The sequence below is a fragment of the Castor canadensis genome, chromosome 8 (assembly GCF_047511655.1).
Source record: "Castor canadensis chromosome 8, mCasCan1.hap1v2, whole genome shotgun sequence".
Classification (NCBI taxonomy): domain Eukaryota; kingdom Metazoa; phylum Chordata; class Mammalia; order Rodentia; family Castoridae; genus Castor; species Castor canadensis.
In genome coordinates this window covers 149,967,890-149,993,109 of record NC_133393.1, presented here as the reverse complement: position 1 = coordinate 149,993,109, position 25,220 = coordinate 149,967,890, and the positions used below count along the sequence as shown (strand labels likewise).

Genomic DNA, 25,220 nt, shown 5'->3' with positions numbered 1-25,220 from the left:
TTTTTGTAACTGGTGAGCTCACTGCCAAGTTCTTTGCCCTTGCTGCTTAGCATGTGGATCCAGGGACAGCACTTGGGAACTTGTTAGAAATGCGGGACTGGATGGGAACCTACATTTTAGCACGATCCCTGGGCAATTCATCGATACTTGAAATTCTGAGGCACACAGGCATATGTCACCCTGCGGCCATCTAAATGTGGTTGGGCAGCGGCAGGTGCCGGACGCTTGAAATGCAGTGAGCCTCAGTAAGCATTAGGGAACTGACTTTTCTCTGGAAGTTCCCTGTTCCAAAGTTGTGGAGTTATAGGAAACGCTGCACCCCAAATCAGAGACAGTGTACTGGCTGCTGGTGAGAGGTGCTGGGTGGACTCCCCTAGCATTGAGACGCTGACAGGTGGAAAACGGGGGGCAGGAAGCAACTCCATATACCAATCAGAGGTCAGGAAGTGGAGCCTCACCCTGTCCCACCCGGTGTGGACAGTTCGGTTCCCAATTTCTTGGCGTGGTCCCTGAGAGCCTTGGTTTTATCTCAGCGGTATGGGTGACTCTCCTGCTTCCTTCTGGACTGAGGCACACTGACAAGCAGGACAAGGCAGTTTTAGCACCTTAGTAAAAAAATATCCCCACTTACTCCCACAATGAGCCTTGCTTGAACTTGTTTGCATGGGTTCTGAAAGCTCTGTCCATATCACCCATTCATGTGATCAGCTTCTCTAGGCCAAGGACCCCTGCCACAGCTTGGTGTTCTCCTGTCCCCCACCTGAAGGCTACACCACACAGACAACAGATACCTTCTGGCAAAACAGGGACAGTTGCTTTATTACTACTGCCTTCTCACAAAGTGTTTTTAAGGCACAAGATCTAGACCAGAACTGAGTCATTTGTCTCTGTCTTCACCAGGGCTGTTCCTCCCACAGACTCAGACAAATGGATGAAGTTTGTGGGCTGTTTAAAGCATATGGTTTGCAAATACTGTGAAATCAAACATTACTTTTGGCTTTTATTTACTGTAATGTCTCACATTACCTAGCACCAAGGTAACTGAAGAGGTCGTCTGTCTTGGCTCCCTTTCTCCTGTTCTTTTTCTTCTTGGGGCTTCTTGGTTCTTTGCCTTGCTTTGTTTCACCCTTTCCACCCAGCTTGGCCCCTCCCTCCTGCACTGGGTGCCCAAGGCCTCATAACACTATCCTGCCTGACCTCTTGCTCCCTCTCCTCCCTCTGCTTCTCATGTGAGGCTCTGGAATGTCTTCGCTGCTCTTCCTTCCCTGACTTTGCTTCCCGCGGCTGCAGCCACTTCTCTCTCACACTCTGCTTCCCCTGCCACTTTCAGGCCCTTTTCTCTTCCCCCAGTCTCCACCACAGAGTCCCTTTCTCCCCTCTTCTCTCTAAAGGGAGCCTAGGGATCAGAGAATCATAGAATCAGTCACAGGAACGGAGTGTACACTACTGGCAGTCACTTCTGAGCCAAAATCTCTCTTCTATTATCTTCAGTGATGGCTGAAGTCCCTTCCTAAAGCTGGAAGGGCTGGAGAGAGGAAATAAAGGACAGGCGCCCCTACCATGCACCCTTACCAACACTTTCACCACAGCCCTTCTCAGCATGTGTGCGTACACACACGTACATACATGTACATAAGTGCCCACATCTTTACATGTACACACCACAGACATGCACAGGTATGCATACACACACACATACACATATCCTTATAAGTGTCCTGTGTGCAGATGTGTTTGCTCCCAGGCTCCACAAAGGCACTGAGTGCCCCTTTCCTCCCAGACGGGCTGATCTGTGCTTCATACACCCAGGGTGTCACCAGGACACACAAATTTCTAGTTTGAGATGACAAGAAGGGACAGTGGCAATGAGGTTCTTCTCCCCAGGTACAACTCTTGGGAGAGGGGAGGCCAGCAGTGGTGCAACAGTACGATTGAACAGGAAGCTCATTTCAAAGCCAGCTCTTTCTTGGGGTCAGATTCAATCTATCTATCGATCTGTCCATCCCTAGTCAATGTTCTTGGCTTCCTTCTAGCCACTGGGCAAGGCACCTTCAAACAGAAAATCAAGAGGGAAAAGGAGCAGAACGCTGCAGAGACACTCCAGTAGCCACAAAAATGATGACTGTAAGTTCTGAATTCTTAGCCAGGGCTTTTCCAAGCACTTTATAGAGTCTGGGATTCTGCTTTCTTTGCAACTGGGGACATGAAGCATGGAGGTTATATCCAGGTAAGCCACGGCAGATCTGTGAAGAATCCCTCTGTTCCCCAGAGCTTGGTTCCTCACAATGTCTCTGTGACTCCATGTTGGAGACACTCTCCCATCAGCCATGGGGAACAGGACTGCCCCAGGGACATGGATTAGAGGAGGATGAAAGTCTCAGTGGGCATGGCTAGAGGCCAGCCTTGCAAAGAAAGCAGAATCCCAGATTCTGTAAAGTGCCTGTTCCCTGCTCAGACTTGCTTGGTGTCAGTGGCCATGGATCCGCGGCACCTGAGTTCTCAATAGGGCAGTGCCTACTCCGTGGAGAACTGAAGGGAAGCTACCCTGCACACCCTCCAGGTGAGTAAGACTTGCAGGTGAGCTAGGACATGCCCCACCAAGTCCAGTTCCACCCTGTGTTCTGTGTGTACACCCTGGGAAATTCCCAAGCCTGGAAGGCAGTGACGCAAATTCAAGGACAGGAAGAAGTCCTGCTTCATTTCCCTGCCCTCCTTCTCCACTCTCTCATTGCCTTCTCACACCTCTGAGGAGAGCAGAAAAAGAAGTATATCATTCTGCACCTGAGTTCCCTCTCACATCAACTAATTCACCAATTCACTTGCCAATAAATTACTATCATAAAATGTGTACACGCATAGGCATACATATATACATTGTGTGTATACATGAGCATAATATACATCATCCTATGTGCATGTATATGTAGTCACGCAGCCCAGCCTCTCCCCTGGTCCTCTCTCTTATGGGCAGCTTCAGACAAAAGCTCCTGAAGCCCCCACCCAGAAGGGTTCATCGCATCATGGGTGCCACGTAGTTGGCAGGGAAGAGGCCCAGTTTGTTGTGCAGTCGGCCAGTCCACCAGGATGGGTTGGAGCTGTCCAAGACTTCAACCACCTCTCCACTGCGGAATCCCAGCTCGTCCTCCTCCAGGGCTTCGAAGTCATACAGTGCCCGGGCCCAGCGCACACGCTGTGGGGGAAGCAAGAGAGACTGCTGACCGTGGGCTGGCAGGCTGGTCTTTGGAGCCATGGTCACATGGAGCCAAACTGAGCCCTACAGCACAACCCTCCCTGAAGGCAGACCCCACTGCAACCTGAATCAGACTGAACACCCATAGCCCTGAGCACAAAGTTGCCGGAACCCACTGGCTTCATTCTTAAGATGCAGGCCTTGCTCTTCTGTTTGGTTTTTGGAGTGGTGGGGATAGGGATGGATTCCAGGGCCTCACCTACATATGTTAGGTAAATGCTCTACCTCTGAGCTACACCCCCAGCCCCAAGGCTAAGTGAGGTTGAATCCTGATTAAGATGGGTCATAATGGGGGCGGGGGTGAAGGAAGGAGATTAAGGTGACGGAATATGGTCGATGGACTCCATATACCTATATTAAACAGAACTAAAACACCTCTTGCAATTGCTTTAAGTGGGGTGGAGAGGGGGTTGAGGGGAGAGATGATGGGGGCAATTTAAATAATGTACAATACAAGCCTATTCAGAATTGCCACTATGAATCTCTCCCATATAATGAATATATCCTAATAAAAATTTATAATAATAAAAAAAAAGATGGGTCATAAGGACAAAGACCACTGAGCTACCACTGCCAGAACTAGAGCCAAGAAGTATGAAGACAGGACAGGTCAGACAGCCAGACTGAGGAGCGAGCTGGATGGCGCCAGGCTGCAGCCACTCCACACACTCCCAGCTCACTCACCCCTGCCACCTGGAGTTGTACAGGGTCTGTGTGTCGCCGATGCATGAGGGCAGTGTTCATTTCGCTGCCTGTGCCCACGCCACAGTGCCCATCGTTTATGTCCAGGCTGCCTCCACGGCGGTCCTAGAGACAGATACAACAGGGGGCCCATCATGCTACTGCCAGGGGCATCACTCACAGGACCCCTCCCACCCTCACCCTGGGCCTTGCTGGAGTGTCACTGGCACAGCCAGTTTCCAGGAATTCTTGTTGAGCATGATGGAGAGAGGGGAAGGAAGGATGAAGTGACCCTCAAGTCTGAAGACGATGATGGTGGTGGGTTTCATTTGTTCAATTGAGAAATGTCTACTCAGAAGGTCTTGTGCTGCGATGCCTCAGGCATTAAATAAATCTGTATCGTTTTGAGATGGGATCTGGCTATGTAGCCCAGGCTGTACTCAAACTCACGATCCTCCTGTCTCAACCTCCCAAGTGCTGGGATTACAGGCATGTTCTACCACATTCAGTTTGTATGTTCTTTGTTCCTAGTTAATTTTTTTAAAAAAGTATTTACTAGGCACCTACCATGTGTCTGATACTGTACAAGACAGATACTGTACATTCCTGGAAAGAGAAGGTCCCTGCCTCCAGGGAGCTTTCATTTAGAGGGAAAACCATACACATTAAGGTACTAAGCAAACAGACAGAAGAGTGTCTAGTCAGTCTGGGAAAATCAGGGAGGCTTCATGGAGGAGGCAATGCTTGAACACCACTTTAAAAGGGGAATCAGACTAGCTAAGGAAGGGCCCTTCAAGCAGAGGGAGGAGATTTAAAAAAGCCACAAAGAGAAGAAAATGCAGTGGGCATTCAGGTAACTAGTGGTGGTGCAGTGTTGCTGGAATGTGGATTTGTGTGGGGTTGGGAGTGGTAGATACGGGCAGCTCACAAAGACTCTGTGTGCCCCATGTAGAGAACACAAAGTCTTACTTAACAAGCTGCAAAGTTCATCTGTACTCTGGGTGTAGTGCAGTTTAGAATCGGTGAGCTGCCAGACCTCTAGACTACAGATAAATAGCTGCTGCCAACACCAGGACACCATCTGTATGGACAGGACTGATAAGGCATGCAGCCAAGAAATGCCCAATATGGCGTCTGATATGGTGACACTTATGCTAAGATGTGATGATGGCTACAGCAGCCTGCCACTTACCCCACTGGTGTAACCAATCAGCAGAGGACTAAATGACCTAGGAGGGGAGTACACTGGAGGAAAAAGACATATCAAAAGGACACCTGCTGAGGACCCAGCAGAGTGTGCTCTTCAAAGTCCTGTGATGCTCTCTCCAGCATGAGTCTCTCCCTGCCAGAGGATCTCTCTCTCTCCTGAGTAAGAGAGGTCTTGCTGTATAGTAGCTCTCTCCCCACCCCAGGCATATTGAGCTCCCAGGATTCTCCGCACAAGGGGTTCCCTTGTGGAACACAAGTCTTACCTGCCACAGTGCCCTGTGGGGTGACTGACCCCAAGTCACGACTCCCTCTTGGACCTCGTAAGTGTGTGTTTGAAGTGTGAATAAATGTTGTTGCATTGACCCAAGTGTCTGAGTGGTCTTTAAGAGACATGGCTGTAGTTTCAATGCCTCTATCCGAAGTCTGCCTTGGGCAATAACCAATAACCCAATTCCACCGAAGGGATACTTGCCCAGGTTCAGGACATAGGTAACTTCTCCCTTGTGGGAAGGAGGATGAAGTCCTGTTTAAGACACCCCACTAAGGAATTTAGGACTGATGTTATCCAGTCCTATTGTCCATCTTGGTAAGCTGCCTGAAATCCCATCTGGAACAAGCAGGGGATAAATAAATAAATAAGCAAGGTTCCATGGCGGTGCTAATCCTTTTTTTTTTTTTTTTTCCTGTGGATCTCCACAGCCAGATGGGTTAAAATGAAACAATTGTTCACGGAGTCCTCAGTGTGTGTGTGTGTGTGTTTGCAGGCAGAGAGCTGTTTAGTGCACAGAGACTTCTTTGCCTGGACCCATTTCCATATTTCAGCCATTTGGGGACCCCAGGAGCTCCTTCATGAACTTTGTGTGACCCAGCCAGGCTTGGCCAGGCCTGAGATGTGGCTCCTGGGCCAGCCTGGAAGGAGGGAGGTCCTCCTACCTCACCATGTGCCCTATGTTCTCTCCAGGTACCTGATGAAAATGATGGTGCTGTGTATACCGCTGCTGCAGAGGGGGCTGCGATCCTGGAGGAAACTGAGGGGGCTGCTGATGGTGGTGGTACTGTGAGGGAAGGGGAGGCGGATGATCTGACAGCTTTCGGTTCATGGCAGGCCGGACCTCCTCTCCCCCAGCCCCACTGAGGGATGGGCCTCCCTGGGACCTCCGGTCCACACTGTTGCCCCGGCGACCCTGGGAGAGAGAACAATGATGACACCCATCCATCCTCCTCCCAGATCTCCTGGCCCCTGCAGGAGAAGCCTCTGGCAGCTTCTAGAATTTGCTTTTCACAGCTCCAAGGAGTAGCAGGTGGGTGGGGGGCCACTTAATAAGAACCAATCGTTTGGACCTCTACATTTTTCAAAAAGCAGCCACTGTATTTTCTCAGATTTTCCTTGTTTTAGAAGTTCCAGCCCTTGGTTGACACAGTAACACTTTCCATGTGGTGCCCATTCAGTCCTTTTCTAGTAGGTTTGTTTTGCTCCGTGTAATCAAGCTTAAATATTCCATTTTACGGACACAATGCCACCCCTTCTTATCACATGTTGCCACGCTGCTGGACATCCTACCCTCCAGATAAGCTCTGCTGTTGACATCACATGATTTGAGCAGTCATTTACAGCTTGGTGATGGGGACTCAGACAGCAATAATTATGGCAGCATCATGGAAACCAGGCCTGCAAAGAGGCACCTCAGGGGAGCATGGCCTTTCTACTTCATGCTGTGACAACTCATGAATCAGAAATGCTTTATTGCTATTTTCATTTAGTAAACAATTACAGAGCCCTGGGCTTAGTATATGCTGGTGTTTTACAAATATTAATTCATTTAATCCAGTTTAATGCAGTTTCATAGTGCCTCTCTTCTTCCTGAACGCACATCTTAGTAAGTTAATGCCCTGTCCATTTCCTGATGAAAATAATTCACAAGGTCTTGGTAAACCTTGGTTTTCCTTCTGAATTTCTGTGTGCACTTGGTGAGAACACCCTTTTCTCTTTTGATTAGAACTTCTCAGCCTTAAAAACAGCTGGCAGCTTGGAAGGGAAGGCTTTCTTTACCTCCCCAAGGCACACAAGACTTTAAAATTCTCAATACCTTTTCAAATCACCTAGTCAGTGCTTCTTCCTATAATACCTGGGTTTTACAATCACATTTTTTTCCTTGAAAGTTTGTTTACACATTGCATGTGTGTGTGTGTGTATGTGCACACCTGTGTGAGTTTACTTATGGGAAGCATATTACCATTTCCTTAGTTCCTATGAACCAGGGCTGTGACTACATTATACTTGTATCATTCTCTCCATTCAACAGATGAGAAAACTGATACTCAGAAAGTGTTCTTGTCAAGGAAATATGGACAGTTAGCAATTAAATCAGGATTTCATCTGAGGTGTTTCTATTAACAATACTCTGTATTCCAAATATTTCAAAGAGGAAAAATTCTAAGTTTTTTCCTCCAGTTCCTCTCTACCCCAAGGCTATCACAATGTCCCCCTGGTGCTTTGTAATGGATTCTAGACTACTCTCTAATAACCCTGTCTGTAGCCCCCAACTCCACCTTTGGACAGCACTGGAGCTGGATTGAAAATTGTGATATTGAAAAGTCTATGAATACCAAAATAATAGCATCCCCAATATGCTAATATTTATGGAGCATTTGCAGTGTGATTAGGAGTGATTGTGTTCTCTTGTCTTCACATCTTCCTGAGGTGGATATTATTCTTATCTACCTTGTATGGATGAGGAAACTTAGGCTCGAGAACTTTCCAAAGCTACAAGCTAGGAAGTGTTAAGCTAGAGCTGAAATTGAGATCTGACTGCAGAGTTACTCTGTCTTTCAGAATACTCTGAAGCTCTGTCCAGCAAATGCATTTTCTGGATGGTTTATGTGGGGACTCCAGATGCCTAAGATCGCTATGTCAAGGTTGATGGGGACCTGAATCATACCTGGTCCTCTTGGGTTCTATCCCGCAGGAAGATCTGCTTCTGTTTAGAGATGGATGTTGTTCGATAGTAGTCCACCAGCTTATTTAAGGATGGAAACTTCTCAGTCCACAGGAAGTAGTTACCCTTATTGTCTCGCATGACCTTAAAGTGTTGAACATCATCCTCATGCCTGGAGATCAAGGCAAACCCAAGTTACATGTTACATGGTGACAGAGTCCCTGCCTGCAGAGCTGTTTGTGCCCAGGAATGGTGGAGTTCTATTTGGGTAGGAAATGGAAAGATGGGTGGCTTGCCCATCATTCAGGGCAGCTTTACATCAGCAGACGGTAATTACAAGAGCTGGAATCTGCCTCAGACACTGAAACCAACATTCACTAGAAAAAAAAGGTTCAAAATGCCTTAAAGACTAAAAGAATCTTTTATAACATTTATCTGAAACATGGCCACAGCAGTGTCCTATACTATGCTAAGGACTCTGTAGCAGGAAGGTTTTTCAAGCCTCTGTTATCTTTCTGTTATCAGAAATACTTTGAACCATCCATTTAAGGCTGTAATTTATGAGCTTAAAGGAATTTGTCACATGTTTTCCTCTACATAATGAGGATTTCTTGTCTTGGTTTATATATTGCATAAATAAGGTTACAAAGCATTTTGAGCTTTATTTGGGGGTAGTGGAGCACTATAGGGAATTGTTGAGTTTAATTGGAAAAAGACCTTTAAGATTGTTCAGCCTTCTCCATTTTCTGAGGACACTAAGGCTCAGGGAGGTACAGGGGCTTGGTCAACGTCACTGTACTAGTGGCAGAGTTGAGGCAATAACCTCCATTCTGGTTCCAGTCTAGTGAGCTTGGCCTGTCATGTTATGTAAACGTGCTAATTTTAGATTAGCATCTTTTGATACAAGTTTGGACTCCAGTTATGAAGCAGATTTTATACATCTGAAAAGAAGAGACTGGGCTTTACTATCAGTTCCAGTCTTCCTCCATTGTCAAGCCATTCTGTCTTAGAATAAAGCTTATTTTTTAAACAGACATACATTTATATCTAAAGATACACTGGTGCTAATGTTCCATGGTCTGATCTAGCAGAGTTCAAGAGTTTTGGAGTCTAGAGATACCTCTGAAAGTTAGTAGAGGCTTCTTAGGGATGGGTTTTGGGGTCTCTGTTTGAAGGGGACAGGAATTCTTTTTTTTTTTTTTTTTTTTGGCAGCACTGGGGCTTGAGCTCAGGGCCTCACACTTGTTAGGCAGGTGCTCTACTACACACCTCAAGCCTCAATGAGCTCTTAATTATTTGCACCTCTGGCAGAAAGCAGATGTAAAATAAAAATGATTTTGCTTTGGAATATGTTTATGCTAAATTTCCACAGAAGATATAACAGAGACTCTGGTAATAGTCACCATAATAAGAAGCTGCATTGCCTCAACACCAGGGAGGACTTTGGCAGAAACTAAGGCTGGTCTTTTTGTAGAATTTGTTTCAATCAGGGAAATAGAAACCATAAAATCCTAGCTGAAAAAGTCAAGTTCATGAAAACCAAAAGCACCAAGAGATGCCCTTCAAAGGCCCTTAAAAAGAGGTTTGACTTATAAGGTTTATTAATGGAGCAAAATTTCATTAACTAAGAGCTCACGAGTTCAGAACTGGCAATACATTAACACTGGCCTGTGCAAAAGTTTACCATTGCCCAAGCTATGAAAGAAAGAGTTATCATTAAGGAGAAGGAAGAGTTTAAGCAAGATTGCAAAGGCAATGCTAAAGGGGCAAGCATATGTGCACAAATGGTTGACCTATCATCTGTAAGTCCTTCCTACCTTTGTTTAAGAATATCTGTTCTTTTAAGGAGTGAAGTAGCCACAGTTTATTACCTGAGATTAGCTTTCTGTACTGGAAGCAATAAAGCTGTACGCCTTTCAAAATCAATTGAATAACCCAGACCTGTAGCTCCTGTCAATTCACTGGACAGGAGACTTTCACAGTACAGGCAGTCTTGCCCTCTACTCTGCTATCAGCTGCATCAGCTGCATTTCTTGCACTTTTGTATGTGGTCACCAAGTCAGATTTGCAATCCTTGACATGCCTTCAGACCTGGGGCTTCTCAGTTTGGGGCTGTGTCTTGTCTGGGCCTAGATTGAGTCACTTCCTCCTAGGTGCCACAAAGGAGCCACATTTCACAGTTACGGCCCCCCCCCCCACTCCTCCCCATGCATTGGGCCCTGCTCAGCTCTGTTCTCTGTTCTCAGCTTTGCTGCATGGCTCTGTGCTGAAGCAGCTTTGCTTTGTGTTCAGCTGCCTATGACCGCATAGCATCCTACAGCAGTGTCCTGGGATTCCTGTTTTTCTCCTGCCCTTCTTCAGACATGTATCAGCAGAAAAGGTTACAATTCAACCCTACCCCCCACTCCTCATAGATGTGGCCAAGAGTTCTCCTTTCCTTCCTCTCCCCTCCTTTCTTCCATGAATACTTTTTGATCATCTACAAGGTACAAAGCTCTGTCAAGAGCACAATGATGAAGTAGATAATAGCCCGGAAGCACCTGGGCTAGTGGGGAGGTAGATGAACATACACATAATTTTAAGCACAAACCAATGTGCTGAGGAGATAAGGATACATGTTCTGGGGAGGAAATGGATAGCACACAGTTGGTAATATGCCACAATGCTTTGTCCCCTTAGCCACCATGCTTCTGATCACTGGGTCCTGTTTGGGAGGCCACCTCATGGCTTAAGCAGTCTAGAAGAGAAGGGTCAGGTAGTGTTGGGAGTGACCAGTACCTGACAGAGATGGAGAAGTCACCTGGCGAGCTCTGGCTGGCCCGGATGATGAAGAAACCAACCTCCTTGCCCATTAGTAAGCTTTCTGCCTGGTGTCTCGAGAGGCCTTCATGAAACCACCTGTGCGATGAGACAGGACAGGAAGATCCCCATGAGACGCTTGATGGTGGGGGAAACTGACGAGGTTACTCAAGGGACCCCATCCGGCAGAGAGCAGAAAGGGATTAAAGGTGTGTGTGTATGGTGTGGGGGCTGGAGGGGAGGCACTTTCTAAAACCCAACAAAGGCTCTCAGCATTTTTAAGAAAAGCAAGTAAGTGTTCCTCTGGACTCACCCTCTTTGTTCCTTCCCTCCGGGAGAAGTCTCTCTCCAGCTTGGAAAACTTGCATCACAGAAATGTGCCACTGCACCAAATCGGGGCAGAGTGGGAGTGACTCACTGCGGGAAGCAGCCGCCTGCCGCAGTTGTGTGACAGACAGAAAAGAACTACAGAGGATGCATGGGAAGGGGCTGCTGAGGACACTGGGGTCACCAGGCCAAGCTGGGGGACAGGTCTTGACCTCAGCGGCTGGAGAGCCTCCCCTGGCATTTGAGGAGAGTTACAGGCCAGGGACTTGGGACACCTGGGCTGGCATGGAGCATGAGAGACTTTGCTGAGGGAGTCCTGAACACGCTTGGAAATGAGTAAGGCTGACAGCAGTCAGAGAGCTGCATCCACACAGCCGGCTTCTTTGGATATCTTTGTGAGCAATTCCTTGTGTCTTTGGGCCCTCCCCCCAAAAATTCAGACTGGAAACTCATCTTTACTGTGGAAAAGAAGAAAGAGAGGAAAAACCACATTTTCAATAGTGTGATCAGAGCAGCAGGCCCTGGAATGTGGCAGGACATGGCATGGTGTGCATGACAAAGTCGAACACTTATAAAGGGCAAGGCAAAGTGTCTACAGCCTCTGGGCAAAAGGCCAGAAACCTCTCTCAACACTAGAAAAGCAAAATGAGGGTTTGTGGTCACTCAGCAGCCAAAGGTGGGGCAGTGTAACATTGCTTCAAGGTTGCTGCTTTAATTGCTCCACCAGAATGCTAATACACATGTCCCTTTAAGACAAATGCCAGACAGACCTCAGCTTTGGATTCCTTTGTGAGCTACTCCTGTGCCTTCTAGAATGTGGGATCCTGGATTGGAGACAGGGATGGCAGGAGCAAAGTGCTTATTCCAGACCTAGCCAGAAGGGGGAAGGCTGCTGGTGCCTGGAGGGGTCAGAGGCCAGTACTGGAGATCCTGCCAGTGAATTTGCCACATACCCTTGCAGTGCTGAATGAGCACTTGTCATGTCACTGCCACGTGTGGGAAGCACAGTAGGGATGGAAGAAGGAACTATGCTCTCTACAGTAGCCGTAGCAAAAATGAAAGTTTCAGGGGGAGCTAGAAAGTACATTTGCTCTAACTGGAACTGGATAAGTGATTTCTTTCAAGACTTCCAAATATATCCACACACTACATATTAGACATGAGTGGTAACTAGGGTTTCAATATTCCACCTCACTCCAGAGCTACTCACTCACTCAACAGCTTTACTGAACATCTGTTGTGGTGAGGGGCCTCTTTTGGGTGCTGAGAATATGGTGGTGGGCAGAGCAGACAAGTGACCCTGACTTCAGGGAACAGACATTCCAGGGGGCTAGGAGACACACAATAAACAACAGAATAATCAAAATGGATAGGATGCCAGAGGACAAGCAAAACAGTGGAGAAAATGAAAATAAAGAGGAGAGGTGGGGGTGGAAGTAGGTGTGAAGGTGGGAGAGTCAATTAAATATGGTGACAGAGTCACTTGGTGGTAGAGCAATTGTGTAGCAAGGCCCTGGGTTCCATCCCCAGCACCTTTATCTATCTATCTATCTATCTATCTATCTATCTATCTATCTATCTATGAGAAAGACTTTACTGAGAAGGGAACAGTCTCAACCCAAAGAGCTGTGAGGAGTGAGAAAAATTCATCGAAAGAGATAGAGGAGGAGCAGCCAGGAAGAAGGGTAGAATGATGGGGTGGGAGGAAGGTGTCCCAGACTCCAGAGGAAGAATGTTTCAACAGGAAGGAGAGATGCCCAGGTCCAGTGGTGCTGAGATGATGGCTAGGAATGAACAGCACGGACCTATAATTCAGGAAGGTTCAAAGGAGTCCTGGGGGCTCCAGAAAGAAAGGAGTGGAGGAGTTGGAAATACTGGAAGGGATTGGAGGTGGAGTTTTATGTGTTTATTTTTTGGTGAGACAGGAGGAATTACAGCGTGTGTGTTTGCTGACAGGAATGATCCAGCAGAGGGACAGAAAGTTGATGTGGGAGAGAGAGGGGAGAATTTCTGCTAGAAGCCCCACAGTTCCTTCCTGGCAGTTGCAGGAAGGCAAAGTGTCTGAGCAATGTGGTTGCAGGAGGTGTTGGTGTGTGGGGAGAAGTGGGGTGGTAGGGGAGACAGAGGGAGGGGAACGGGGAGCTTCTCTTCTGGTGGCCTCCATTGTCCCTGTGCACCTAGGAGCAAGTCCAAGGACTGAGAGGGAGGCAGGGGAGAGATGCTGGAGCTTAGAGGCACAGGGAAAGTATGAAGTGGTCACTTAGCAGGTGTCTGGGCAGCCCCCAGGGCCCAGGTGAGGTCAGTGGCTATTCTGCTTAGTAATGGTTAGTACTGGGTCACTGCAAGTGGCGTTGCCACACCTTGCAGAATCATCAGTACTACTTTTGTTTTCTTACAAACCTGTGCTCTTGGGGCTAGACCCTGGGTCTGAGACAAGATTAGATTTCTATCTAACCCTTGCGGTCAACTCTTGAGACAAATGATGCAATCTCAGTGTTTCGTTTTCTTCTTTCTGAAGGGAATTTCCCTGTTTCCCCACCTGCAACTCTGATTGTGGTGAGCATGCCTTAAGGAAGGCAGGGAGTGTCCTCACTCACACCAGTAAGGGGAGAGCTGTTTGGGCTCCCCAATTAGGGTGAAAGGTGAGGTTAGGAGGTAAATGGAGAGGTGCCTTGAACCAGCAGCTTTCACAGTGGAGAGGCCAACAGTGCCCCCTTTGGAAATTTTGGAAACTCTGTGATCCCAATTATTATAGGTGATTTTTAATTTATAAACTCCTTTTATTAAAAAAAAAACAAACTTAAAATAGGCACATGGTGTAAACTTCAAAAGGGAATGAGATGAAATGCAAATATTCCTCCCACCTTGGCCTTCCGCTGTGTGGTTCTGGAGGCTCTGGAGGGAGATCTCCAGAGGCAGTTGTTTCTGACAGTTTCATGGGTATGCATGGATAATTTTAGTGATGACTGAAAAAGTAAGGGGAGCATGTGTGGGTAGGCCCATCTCAGCAGGCTGCAAATACTTACTCAGGAAACTGGATGTCTATAAAATTCTTGGGCACATATCCTTCTTGGCTCCCAAGCTCTGCCTTGAGCCACTCCTCCTGGTTACTTAAGATCTGCATGGAAGAGAACAAAGGACAATGACCAGGGTACTGCAGCAGGAGGGGGGGGGGGACGACGACGACACACAACACCAAAAACTGCAAGAGGGAGGTGCTATGGGGCAAAGAGAAGAATAAGCCCAAAGAACTGGACAGTGGCTGTTGGATTTTCCCCAGTGCAGGAGGAGGGGACAGGGTTGGTATATCTTTCAGTTTATCTTCTCTTGGCCATTAGTTCTTTCTGTCCACTTCTGCCACCCACTCATGTCACACCACTGTAGTTTGGCCTCTCAGACCCAGCACTCAGGAGCCTCCCTGAATCTCTTTCTCTTTCCACTTTGGAAATTTCTATGTCCCAGATCTTTGCACCTTCAATTTCTCATTTGGACAGATGGTGGGAAGGTAGCAATGGCTATTCCATGACTTTTTCTCCTCTTCCAGGTAAATGGGAAACTTAAAAAAAAGTCTATTATTTTAAAAAAGGAGATTAAAATTTAGATACCCAAGTGGGACCAGTTTTAGAAATAGAAACTCTGTGTTCATGCTCTGCGTGCTTCACAAGTAGTTGGGATGGCTTTTGTAAACTTGTTGTTAGAGCCAGATTGCAAGCGAAACCAAAAGTTTTGTCTCGTCACTACACTGTCCTATTGTGACTGTCACTCACATTATCACCTACCTTGGCTGCTCATATTACTCATCAGACCTGGCTCTACGTGGCTTCTGGTTATTTCAGAAAATGAAATTCACTGTTAAAAGCATTTGTCACGCCCACTGAGAGTGCTTCTGAAGTATGTGACATAGACTTGAACAATATTCTAAATGAGAATGGCAGAGCAAAAGACCGGAAGAACCTTGATGATGCTATCAAGCCACCGAATTAACTGCCCTGCAGCCCTCCAACTTGTGGACTTTGAGATATAAATAACTCCTCATTATTGTTGAAGCCATTTTTAGTCTCTGTTTCTTATAGCTGAAATGTCTTCATAGATTGAAGTGCTTGGATGGAGAGGAAAACAGAAAATGGATAGGAAAGACTGCTTGGAGAAGAGGCCACCTGCCCAGGCAATAAAAGTTGTTACTCAGGCGAGGTCAGATGGCAAAAGAACCACTTCTGGGATATGAGGAAATGTGGTGCATTCCGGGAGCTAAGTGCCTCAGTATGGCTGGGGTTTCGATTGTGAATCCAGGAGAGTAAGGGAAAGTCAGAAACACAAAGGGCCTTACAGCCCTTGTTGAAGGGTTTGTATTTTTAATCTCAAACTTTATGGAGAGCCACAAGAGGATTTTAAGGAGATAATAGTAAGAACGAGAGTTAAAGAGCTCTGTATCAGAGTGTGAAGATGAACTGGGGGTGGGGTAAAACCAGAGGAGGAACAGAAGCTGAGTGTAACCCTCCCACCCTAGGCAAAAGATGATGGGTCTGGACTAAGAAGAGATGAGGATGTAATTTAGAGGAATCGAGGAAACAAATGAGGCAGGATTTCATGACTATTTGGGGGGACTAAGGGAAAAGGGGATTCTGGGAAGACTCCTGATTTCTAGCTTGGGAGACTGAGTGGGTGGTGATATCTTTACTGAAATAGAAAGTAGAAGGAGGAACAGAAGAACTCATGGGCTTCTGATTGTACAGAGTGAGTTCCAGTTGAATTCTTCAACTGAGAAGAAAAATTCAGTGAGTCGTTGATATGTGTGTTAGACTCAAGAGAGAGGTAGGGACTGGAGACTGGGATTTGAAGTTCATTCAAAAGGGGATGGAGTTGAAGTCACAGGTCCTATAGCTTTCTCTCTCCCAGAAAAAAAGCTGGAAAGAGAGTTGCACAGTTACAGTACATGCTGGAGAACCAATGGTGACCTAGTTCCAGTATTACTCCTGAGACGGAAGGTAGGAGACGACATCATGAGTGTGGAACCAGAAGACCTGGTTCCTAGCTGGAAGTGTGGTGCATTCTGGGAGCTAGGTGCCTCAGTTTGGCTGGAGTTTGGATTGTGAATCCAGGAGAGTGAGGGAAAGTCAGGCAAGTGACACCAGGCAAGTCAATTAGCCATCTAGAAACTGGGGATAATAATAACCCCAGCATCTCCCAGAGCTGAGGTGAGGATCAAATGAACTCTGCGGTAGCTGGAAGTCCTTCCGAAAGTGTAGACTCTTTTGAAAAATATAGTTCTGTCGAATGTGATCACCTTACAAGGGAAGGCTCTGACTCTGAAGGACATGGAAGGGTTTATGTGTTTGGGATATAATCATTTGTTCTGAAGAAATACAAGTGTGTTCCATATTTGAGTTCAAGAATTGCTAAGAAAACTATAGTTTCAGACATCAGATGTGACTGTTGGTATCATAAGGACACATGGGTATGCTTTGTGCTGGGGGAGGGAGGAGGGGAGCGCAAAATCTAGGTCAAAGGAGGAGCTAGGGAACTTCGTAGTGGTGCCTGCATCCACTTACAGAGCACCAGAAATTTCCCTCTGTGTCACCGCTCCCAAACTTACAGCTTTGGAATTCCTTTATCCCATCGCAGGCGAACACAGTGCTGGGTTGGGGTGGCAATATCAAATCCAAAGCTGAGCAGAGAGGAGGTGAAGGAGGCTATTTGGAAATTGGCTTGTCATGGTACAAAGCACACTTTGTACCTTGTTCTCTGACCTGAAGCAAGCTGTAATCTTAGTAATCACGGCTCATCCCTACCTAACTACCTCTTCTAGAAATTGAAACGTTATTCCTCCTTGCTGGTCATTTCTCCCCGCCACCTGGTGCTTGGTCTGCCTGAGATTGTTTCCAGAGAGGTAAATTTACAGGCTTTTTATAGTGTATAGAAGGCAAAGTCTTAAAAAATCTCATTTTCTGCAAAGAAAAGTACTTGGGGAGGGGTAGTGTGGCGGGGAGGAGGTGGTTTCTTCCTGCCGTTGTGGGCCCAGAGCCCGTAACTTCCTGTTCTTCTCATCTCTCCATCAATACGGTTCCCCCTATCTCTTGTACCCATCGTGTAAACCTGAGCCAGGAGTTCAGCCTCAACACAAGAAGCTTTACACTTAAATGGCTGTATCTCACTTCTTAAAATGTTCCCTAAGAGAATAATTTTCTGGGTTACATGGCCTGAGAATAAGTTAGATGTGGGAAGAGAAAGACCAAAAGTACAGCTGGAAAAAATTCAAAATTGGATGAAATTACAGCTCTTAGAGGCATAGCAGAGAGCTGAAGGATTGAGAAAGTTAATTATGTAGGATTAACTCAGTGCTTTTAGGGCAGTCTTTTAGTAGGAAGAATCAGGGTTGAGGTGGACGCATTACAGAAGCAGAAATGGATGGGGTCAAGAGACATTTTTCAAAGCTGCTGGCAAATTCCAATGGTAATTTCCAAAGTCAAGTCCAGTGCTGTGTGCAGCTACAGGTATAGGGGCTTGTGACACTAACATTGTGACTGATTCCTGATTTCCTTTCCAAACGTTTCTTTCCCAGGAGAACAGAGGTCAAGTCATCCAGCAGAGGTTCATCTGTTTACCATTCCATACAGATCAGCATCTAGTAAGCACCTACTGTTTGCAATTAGGTACCAGGAATACAGAGATGAATGACTTGGGGCCTTCGCTCTGGGGAGCTCACAGTAAGGAGGGTGGTTGGTAGCTAAGACACTTTTTTGTACCTTTTTAATGAAAAACTGGTTAGTCTTTAGGACTGAAGGCAGAGCAGGAGACAAGAGCACCCAAAGTGAATTGCTGGGATGGTCAACAGCTGGCTCTACAGTTAATTGCAAGTTAATTGCAGTTAATTGCACACCCCTGGGTGTATGTTCTATCTCAGGGTGGGAGGGGCCAACATTGCAGTGGGATGTGGAGAGCCATGAGAACAAATGGTCATCAAGTAGAAATGCTGTGAGCTGATCTGGGTGCACGCTGTCTGCATTTTTCTCTTTACCACTACAGCTGCAATGGCAGAATTTGAAAAGTGAAAGAGGATTGATTTTCTGATAGAATTCTAAATAAACATGTAGAAATACAATTTATCAACTCAAGAAATATGTACTGGGCTGGGAAGACAGAAAGATGAACCTGGCATGGCTCTGCTCTCACAGCGCTCACCAGTGGGAGAATTCATCACTCATTGAAGATTGGAGAGGGCCAAATTTGTGCTGTGGAAACACTGAGGTGAATATGGCTCCAGCCCTCAGAGAGCTTTAGTGAGTCAAGTAGCCAATACAGTAATGGGTAAGTAAGATCCCACGGAGTGGGCTGAGGTGCAGTTCAAGTGGTGGAGAACTTGTCTAGCAAGCAGGAGGCCCTAGGTTCAATCCCCAGTACCACAAAACAAAAGAAAAACAAAAGCCATGCAGGTAAGGACTGCAGTGAGAATGGATGCTGGGGGTGCAGCCTGTCCAAAATGTCACATGAGGTAACATTGTAAGTGTCTCAGAATGAAGTGTGTGTGAAATGTTGGGAAGAGCTGAAGAGGGAGGAGTGCCCGGCAGAGGTGACAAATATGTGTGTGCAGAGAGAAAGACACATCACAGTCTAAGACAGGACAATGTGTATGCTGTAGTGGAACCTGGTGTGTGTGTGCGCGCGCGCGCGTGCGTTTGCGTGGGAGCGTGATGCGATTGGGTGGTGTGGGCGAGCCAGATGGTGAACATTTCAATTGATGGGTAATGAGAACCCCTGAATGCTTTTGAGCAAGGAAATGATAAGACCTGATTTGTCTTTTAGGAAAATCCTTCTGGGACCAGTATGTAGAATGATTGAAGGAGGAAGAGACAGGAGGCAGGGAGGTTAGTCAAGGGGCTGTGGCAACAGTCTGTGCAGACAGAGGCAGCAGGAACGGATGTGCTGATAACACAGTAACGGTTTATTGAGCTTCTGCTTTGGGTCTCTAATCCTTTCCTGGACCCGGTGGGACAGACACTCCCCCGACTGACAGAGAAAAACACTGAAGCTCAGAGAGGGCAGGCAACTTGGCCCAAGGCCACACAGGGAGTCCAATCCACAGCTGTCTGGCTCCAAAGTCTGTTCCTTTTTACTACATCACACTTCCTTCTAGGGAGGAAGGGACTTACTTGAGTGATACCATGAAAGATACGTATTCAGAGCAGAGATAGAGCATAGGATTCAGACAGAGCTCCACCCAGACCTTGGTTTGCTCTTGGTCTAGCTGTGTGACCTTGGGCACGTAGTATAATCCCTCAGTTTCAGTTTTACATTTGTGGATGGAGGAAAAACCAGCCCCTACCCCTAGAATTGCTGAGATGATGAAATAATGCTTATGAACCACCCAGCTAGGTCTTGGCTTGAACAGGAGCTCAGCAGATGTGTTTAGGACCACCAGGATTTGGCAAGGGAGGTGTAGATGACAGCTGAGGCTGCTCACTGGAGGGTTCTGGGCACTGAGCCAGGGATGTGGGTGAGGCTGCTTAGAGCAGGGCAGAAGCTCAGGGGAGCTGGTGGCTCAGGTTAGAGAGAGCACTCACAAAGGAGACCATAGGAGGACAAGATGGAGGGGGTCCACTGTGCAACAGGAAAGAGGGGGAGTTAGCAGAGTCACATTCCACAGGTGTCTCGGTAGGGCAGGGCCATTGTAGTCACATAGAGGAGGTCATTGGTGGACTTTAAGCAGAGGTTGTGTGCAAAAAGGTTTGTGGAATGAGGGGGAAGAGAGGAAGTGGAGGGCATCCAGTGTAGAGAATTCTTCCCAGTTTTGGAAGCTAAGTAGAGAAAAGGAATTAGAGCTGGATTGGGAAGCAGAGTTGAGGAAAGATTTTTGTTGTTGTTGTTGGTTTGGTTTCCCTTCACTTTTCTGGGTAATAGGGAAAACTTAAGCAAGATATTAGGTTCTGAGTTTAGGCGCTGGTGACTCATGCCTGTAATCCTAGCTACTCAGGAGGCAGAGATCAGGAGAATCAAAGTTTGAGGCTAGCCCGGGGCAAACAGACTCTATTTCGAAAATACCCAATACAAAAAAGGGCTATTGGAGTGGCTCCAGTAGAGTGCCTGCCTAGTGAGCATGAGGTCGTGAGTTAAAACCCCAGTACTGCAAGCTATTAGGTTCTGTTTGCAATGGAAGATGAGGGTAGGAGCCTCTTTTGAGCAGGGGCTGCTTCAGACTGCCAGGGTCGACAGTCATGTGGTTACAATGTCTTATAGACAAGGGAGGGATTTCTCACCACTTGGCAAATTGGTCTATGACCTTGGTAAGGTCACAAAGAAGTAAAAGCCAGCTTATCCTGGGTCAGCAGTCCAATCAATATTTTGAGTTTGTAAAGCCTTGACATTGAATGGTACTCTTTGCAACCACATCAGTAGCTCTTTTGAGGTGAGAGCAGTCAGAAGGGTACTTATGGGGGTGTTCAAATTCCAAACAAAGCCATTTAAAATGGCTTGCACTCCCTGAATACTTTCCAAGTCACCCTCTCACAAATTGAGGCTCTTTACAGAACTCGAAATTCTCCATGGTAAGACAAGGGTGGCCTCTGTGCCACTGGACATCTAAGAAGGCCCATCTGGGCTACTGAAGACAGGTACCAGGCTTTCAGAGGGTGCTCTGACACCATTTGAGGAGTGCATTGCAACCATGAGCTCCTCAAATGGCCTCTGGAGGGACTGTGTTCTTTGGTCAAAAAAAAAAAAAAAAAAGGTCAACTCGCTGAGTCCATAAGTGGGTTCCTGAAATGTGGGAGAAATCCAAGGCCACTTCAGTCTGCAAGTGGCCACTACAACTCAAGTGCAGGCAAAAACAAGTTTTAAGGAGGCTCTGAGTGGCCATGTTTGCATGACCTCTGTTGAGCCACAATGGGTCCAGCTGCCTCACCCCGCTGTCCCCACCCTCACCTCCTCACCCTAAACCTGGCGGGCTTCCTGAAGTCAACACAACCTTGCACTTTTTTGAGCATTAGCAAAAGGCTCAATGCAGGCTTGGTGCTTCCTGAAATTCATTGCCACACTTTCCTCCAACCCCTGTCTTTCAAGGTGGAATCATGTGCTCCCTCACCTGAGCTCCCTGAGCACAAGCCAGAGCATCTGCGACAGCCCATCAGATGGGTGTGTTTCCCCTCCAGACCACAAGCATCTCAGGACAGGATGGTGATTTATGCCAACTCTGTGTTTCCATCGCCTGGCCTCCTGGTATCTGGCACAAGGGTGCCCAGAAGGAAGCCTTTAGAGGGAAGTGAGCTTCTCTTTTCAAAAGGAACTGCATGCAGTTCTCCAGAGACAAAGGCGTGAGTTGTTAGAGGACCTCAATGGCTAGACTCGGGAACCTCAGCTCCCTCCCTACTGCTCTGCTGGGGCCCCACGTCACCTACCTTCAGGACATCGCCAGCATGAAAGCTCAGTTCATCCTCACCTGAGGCCACGAAATCAAACTTGGCTACAGCTTCCATGTCTTGAGGTGAAGCTGGAAGACAAATAACGTGGTCATTGTGTCTTTCAGCCAGGGAAAGGCGGCAGAGCAGATGGCACTGCCTGGCAGTCTCAGCAGTAGGCAGGAGAGTGGCTGAGTGATTGTCCACAGGTCGGAGAGCAAGGCTCAGTCAACTGGCGAGGGCTGCGTATGACAAGGGTGAGCTCCTGTTTGCAGCAACAGCCGCTGGAGCCTTTGAGATCTGGTTCACTGATCGTTTTCGAACCCCAAGACACCAGGAACAGGAAATACAGCCAGTGACAGCCTTTCCCTTCTCCTTCCAGCTCCTTTCTGCCTGTCCTGGCCAGTCACCACTTCTGGGGGCATCTCTGTTTCCAGCTGATAAGGACAGAAGGCTTTCTATCAATTGGAACTTGAGGCCCAAGGGGCTAGGAAGACTGTTCTGTAAACACTGTCCCGAGGCTGTCCCTTGGCAGCTATATTTAACCAGGCGGTGTTAATTAGACAGATGCAATTTTCCCTTTTACATCTGAATCATTTAAGGGAATTAGACAGCATTGGCCAGTCGGGAACTCAGCGGCCGTCTGCACGGCTCCACTGTAGGAAGCATTTTGGTCTTGGAACTGGGAAACTGGCTTGGTCAAATAACTTACTTTATTATCATAGTGCAAACCCAGTACATTTCAGAAATTTCTATTTCAATATTTCTGAATTAAAATTCTGGCCTTTCTTCCTAATGCCTGTGTAAACATCCATGAGTCAGATGAGATAGTACATTGAGTATGAAATATAGTTTTTTTAATTTATTTTTTTTAGGAGGCTATGGGGTACCACAGAAATAAAGTGAGGTGGGACCCCAGTTTTCTTGGTAAATAGGTATATGATCTTGGGAAGTTATTAAACCTCTGTGAGTCTTAGTTTCTCCATCTGTAAAATGGAGACTTTTTTATATAAAAAATTTTATTAGGATATATTCATTATACAGGGCAGGATTCATAGTGACAATTCTGATTAGACTTATATTGTACATTCTTAGATCACCCCCATCGTCTCTCCCCCTCAACCCCTTCCCCGCACCACTTAAAGCAATTGCAAGAGGTTTCTTTGTTCCGTTACATATAAGGTATATGAAGTCCATCAACTGTCACCTTATCCATTTCATATAAAGTATATGAAGTCCATATACTGTCACCTTAATCTCCTTCATTCACCCTCTACCCTCCCATTAGTAACCCCCCTCATGCACATGATACCTATTTTACAGTGCTGTCTTTCATTATTAACATTTAAGTTGATGTTCAAAGGGGTTTCTCTATGTATCCCTGCTATGGGTATGCTTTATTTTGGTCCTAAAATGGAGATCTTAATATTCAACACACACTTGTGAGATGAAGATCAATAACAGATGCAAAGTATTACGATAAAGCTAAGGAAGCCTGGTGCTGATAGCTCACACCCTTAATAGTAACTACTTGGGAGGCTGAGATCGCAATTCGAGGCCAGCCTGGGCAAATATGTTCACAAGATCCCATCTCAAAATAACCAAAGCAAAATGGACTAGAGGGATAGCTCAAACAGTAGAGTGCCTGCTTTGCAAGCACAAAGCCGTGAGTTCAAACCCCAGTCCCACAAAAAAAGAAAAAAGAAAAGAAAAAGATAAAGGAGTATTTATGTTTCAAAATGATTTCATAGAACAATCTTCCCCCAGTGAGGCAGCCCAGTCACAAGCAGGACAAGTTTTGTCTCATGTCTCACTCTTCTATAAACTTTTCTCGTTGCAATGTGACAGTCTCCAGGACTACAAAAATCCTTTGATTCTCTGCTAAGACAGCCTATTGTCAGGGCAGAGTCTGGAAAGCTGTGGTTTGGCATTTCTATTTCTCAAAATTTCCCTAAGTCCCCAAACCCTTTGGGTAAGTTAATAAGTAACCCTCAGACCTAGCACACTTTCAGTCATCAGTAAATGGGAGCCACAGTTGTCCTCTCAGTGGGAATTTCTGACCCAGTATACAAGATTTGGGTGAATAAGGAAGGGGGCAGCAGGTAGCAGGGTGCAGCATGCAGACTTTAGAGGATTAAAGCTGACTGTGACTGGGTGATAGCGAGGGGGCCCAAGTCTCTGATTTCTTACATTTGTTTGGTTTTCTGAAGGTGATTTGTAGTGATGAAAATCCCCAATGCAAAGGTAGATATTAAGTGAAAGATTGCTCAGGAGACCAATAAAATGTCAGAGTTGGCTCTGAGCTTTTTCACTTTTCAAAACTTATTTCTAAACAGCAACAACACAAATACACTTCTGTACACTTTCTTCAAGATCTATCCAGCTAAGGCAAATCAACATTTTTTGCAGCCTAAGTCAACCGGCTCAGCAGGAAGGAGTTAATGCCTTTGCTGATGTGATTCACCCCATTACGCTAACGTGCAAAGCTTCTCCTAATTAAAGCCTTGCCTCTGGTTTGCAGGGGGGATGTGGCTTTTGTGGGTCACCCTCATGGTATCCACAGCAGACGTTTGGTCACCTCAAAAGATCAAGTGTCGGGTGAATGGTCCTGAAAACCATGATCCCATTTCCATGCAGATTTACCTTAATAAGCAGAATGGAGACAAGGGAAGGGCAAACACTATGCATGTTAGAAAGCCACATAAATTAGATATGAAAAAAAGAAAAATCCAAAGCATGCCGGAGGTGTGACCTTGAGTTTGGGAAATTCTCTTTGATATTACAAGTAACACGGCTCAGGCCTGGGCGCTTGATCCAGACTGGCTGTAAATCACTTGGGTGAGAAGTCTGAGGCAGAAGTGAAATTGCCTCTGAATAGTGTCACTTTTCTCTGCCTTCCCCCAGGAGGCAGGCAGTGTGGTGGAGCCAGCGACATAGGCACATCACAGAGCTCCCCAGCTTGTAATATTAATCCTGGCTCCCCAAACCCAATTAAACAAACTCCCTCTTCATGAAATCACTTTGCAAAAAAATGTATTTGCTCCAATTTCCTTTTGTGAAATAAAATCTGCTCAGCTGCTGTTTGATGGGAGGGAGATGTCCAAGGTGGGATGGGTATGACAGGTTTTTGAAAATTCCTCTCATGAGCCCCACCCCCACCCCCCAACGAGGGCAGAGGATGGTAAATCCACCACCCCCAGAGTCTTCTGTTGCTCACTGAAAGGCAGGGGCCTGTATGTCCATTAGTGTTAATTTTGAAAAGTTTTAAAATGACCACCAGGGAAAAAGAAAGCTAAACTAATATAGTTTATTCAGTTTGTATTGATTTGCTTTTATAATCCGTATCTGGGGAGAGATAATATATATGATGGAGTGGCAAAAATCTGGGGAGTGGGGAAAGCAGTGGGGGTTGGGGGGAGGATGGGAAGGAAAGGGGGGAGAGCCCACACAGACTGAATTTAAGAATGCAATGGAGTCTTCATGTTGCTGTTTGCAATTTCCGTGCTTCTGACTTCAGGGGGAGATGAAGAGAAAGACCCCTTTTCCCGGAATCTCACAGATGGATTCAAGTGATTTCCTTGCCAGTGATCAGCTTTAGAAATGGCTGAAATGTCACCTGCCTTACAGTGT

At 46.5% G+C, this 25,220-nt stretch overlaps 1 protein-coding gene and 1 long non-coding RNA gene across 8 annotated transcripts in view; one reads left to right on the top strand and one right to left on the bottom strand.

Annotated features, from left to right (window-relative positions):
* Positions 1–2,814: 2,814 nt before the first annotated feature.
* Grap2 (GRB2 related adaptor protein 2) overlaps positions 2,815–25,220 on the bottom strand; it is a 61,606-nt gene continuing 39,200 nt past the window's right edge. Inside the window, exons 2-8 of one of the 6 annotated variants that reach the window (XM_074084533.1) lie at positions 21,591–21,682; positions 14,229–14,320; positions 10,855–10,974; positions 8,080–8,248; positions 6,106–6,195; positions 3,935–4,057; positions 2,815–3,190 (exon numbers count right to left, since the gene is read on the bottom strand). In XM_074084533.1, the coding sequence (XP_073940634.1) occupies positions 3,011–3,190; positions 3,935–4,057; positions 6,106–6,195; positions 8,080–8,248; positions 10,855–10,974; positions 14,229–14,320; positions 21,591–21,668 (852 nt within the window). In that variant the 5' untranslated portion in view covers positions 21,669–21,682 and the 3' untranslated portion in view covers positions 2,815–3,010. Of the gene's footprint in view, positions 3,191–3,934; positions 4,058–6,105; positions 6,325–8,079; positions 8,249–10,854; positions 10,975–11,188; positions 11,455–14,228; positions 14,321–21,590; positions 22,276–25,220 lie in introns of those variants that run through there. The other 5 variants (XM_020174083.2, XM_074084535.1, XM_020174075.2 and 2 more) reach the window with 5 other exon arrangements.
* LOC141425850 (uncharacterized) lies at positions 15,812–21,597 on the top strand. Of its 2 annotated transcripts, none has more exons than XR_012451009.1 (4): positions 15,812–16,187; positions 17,762–17,827; positions 18,226–18,507; positions 21,256–21,597. It is a non-coding gene; the product is annotated as an uncharacterized lncRNA (long non-coding RNA). The 2 variants fall into 2 exon arrangements; XR_012451008.1 differs by lacking the exon at positions 15,812–16,187 and adding an exon at positions 16,662–17,089.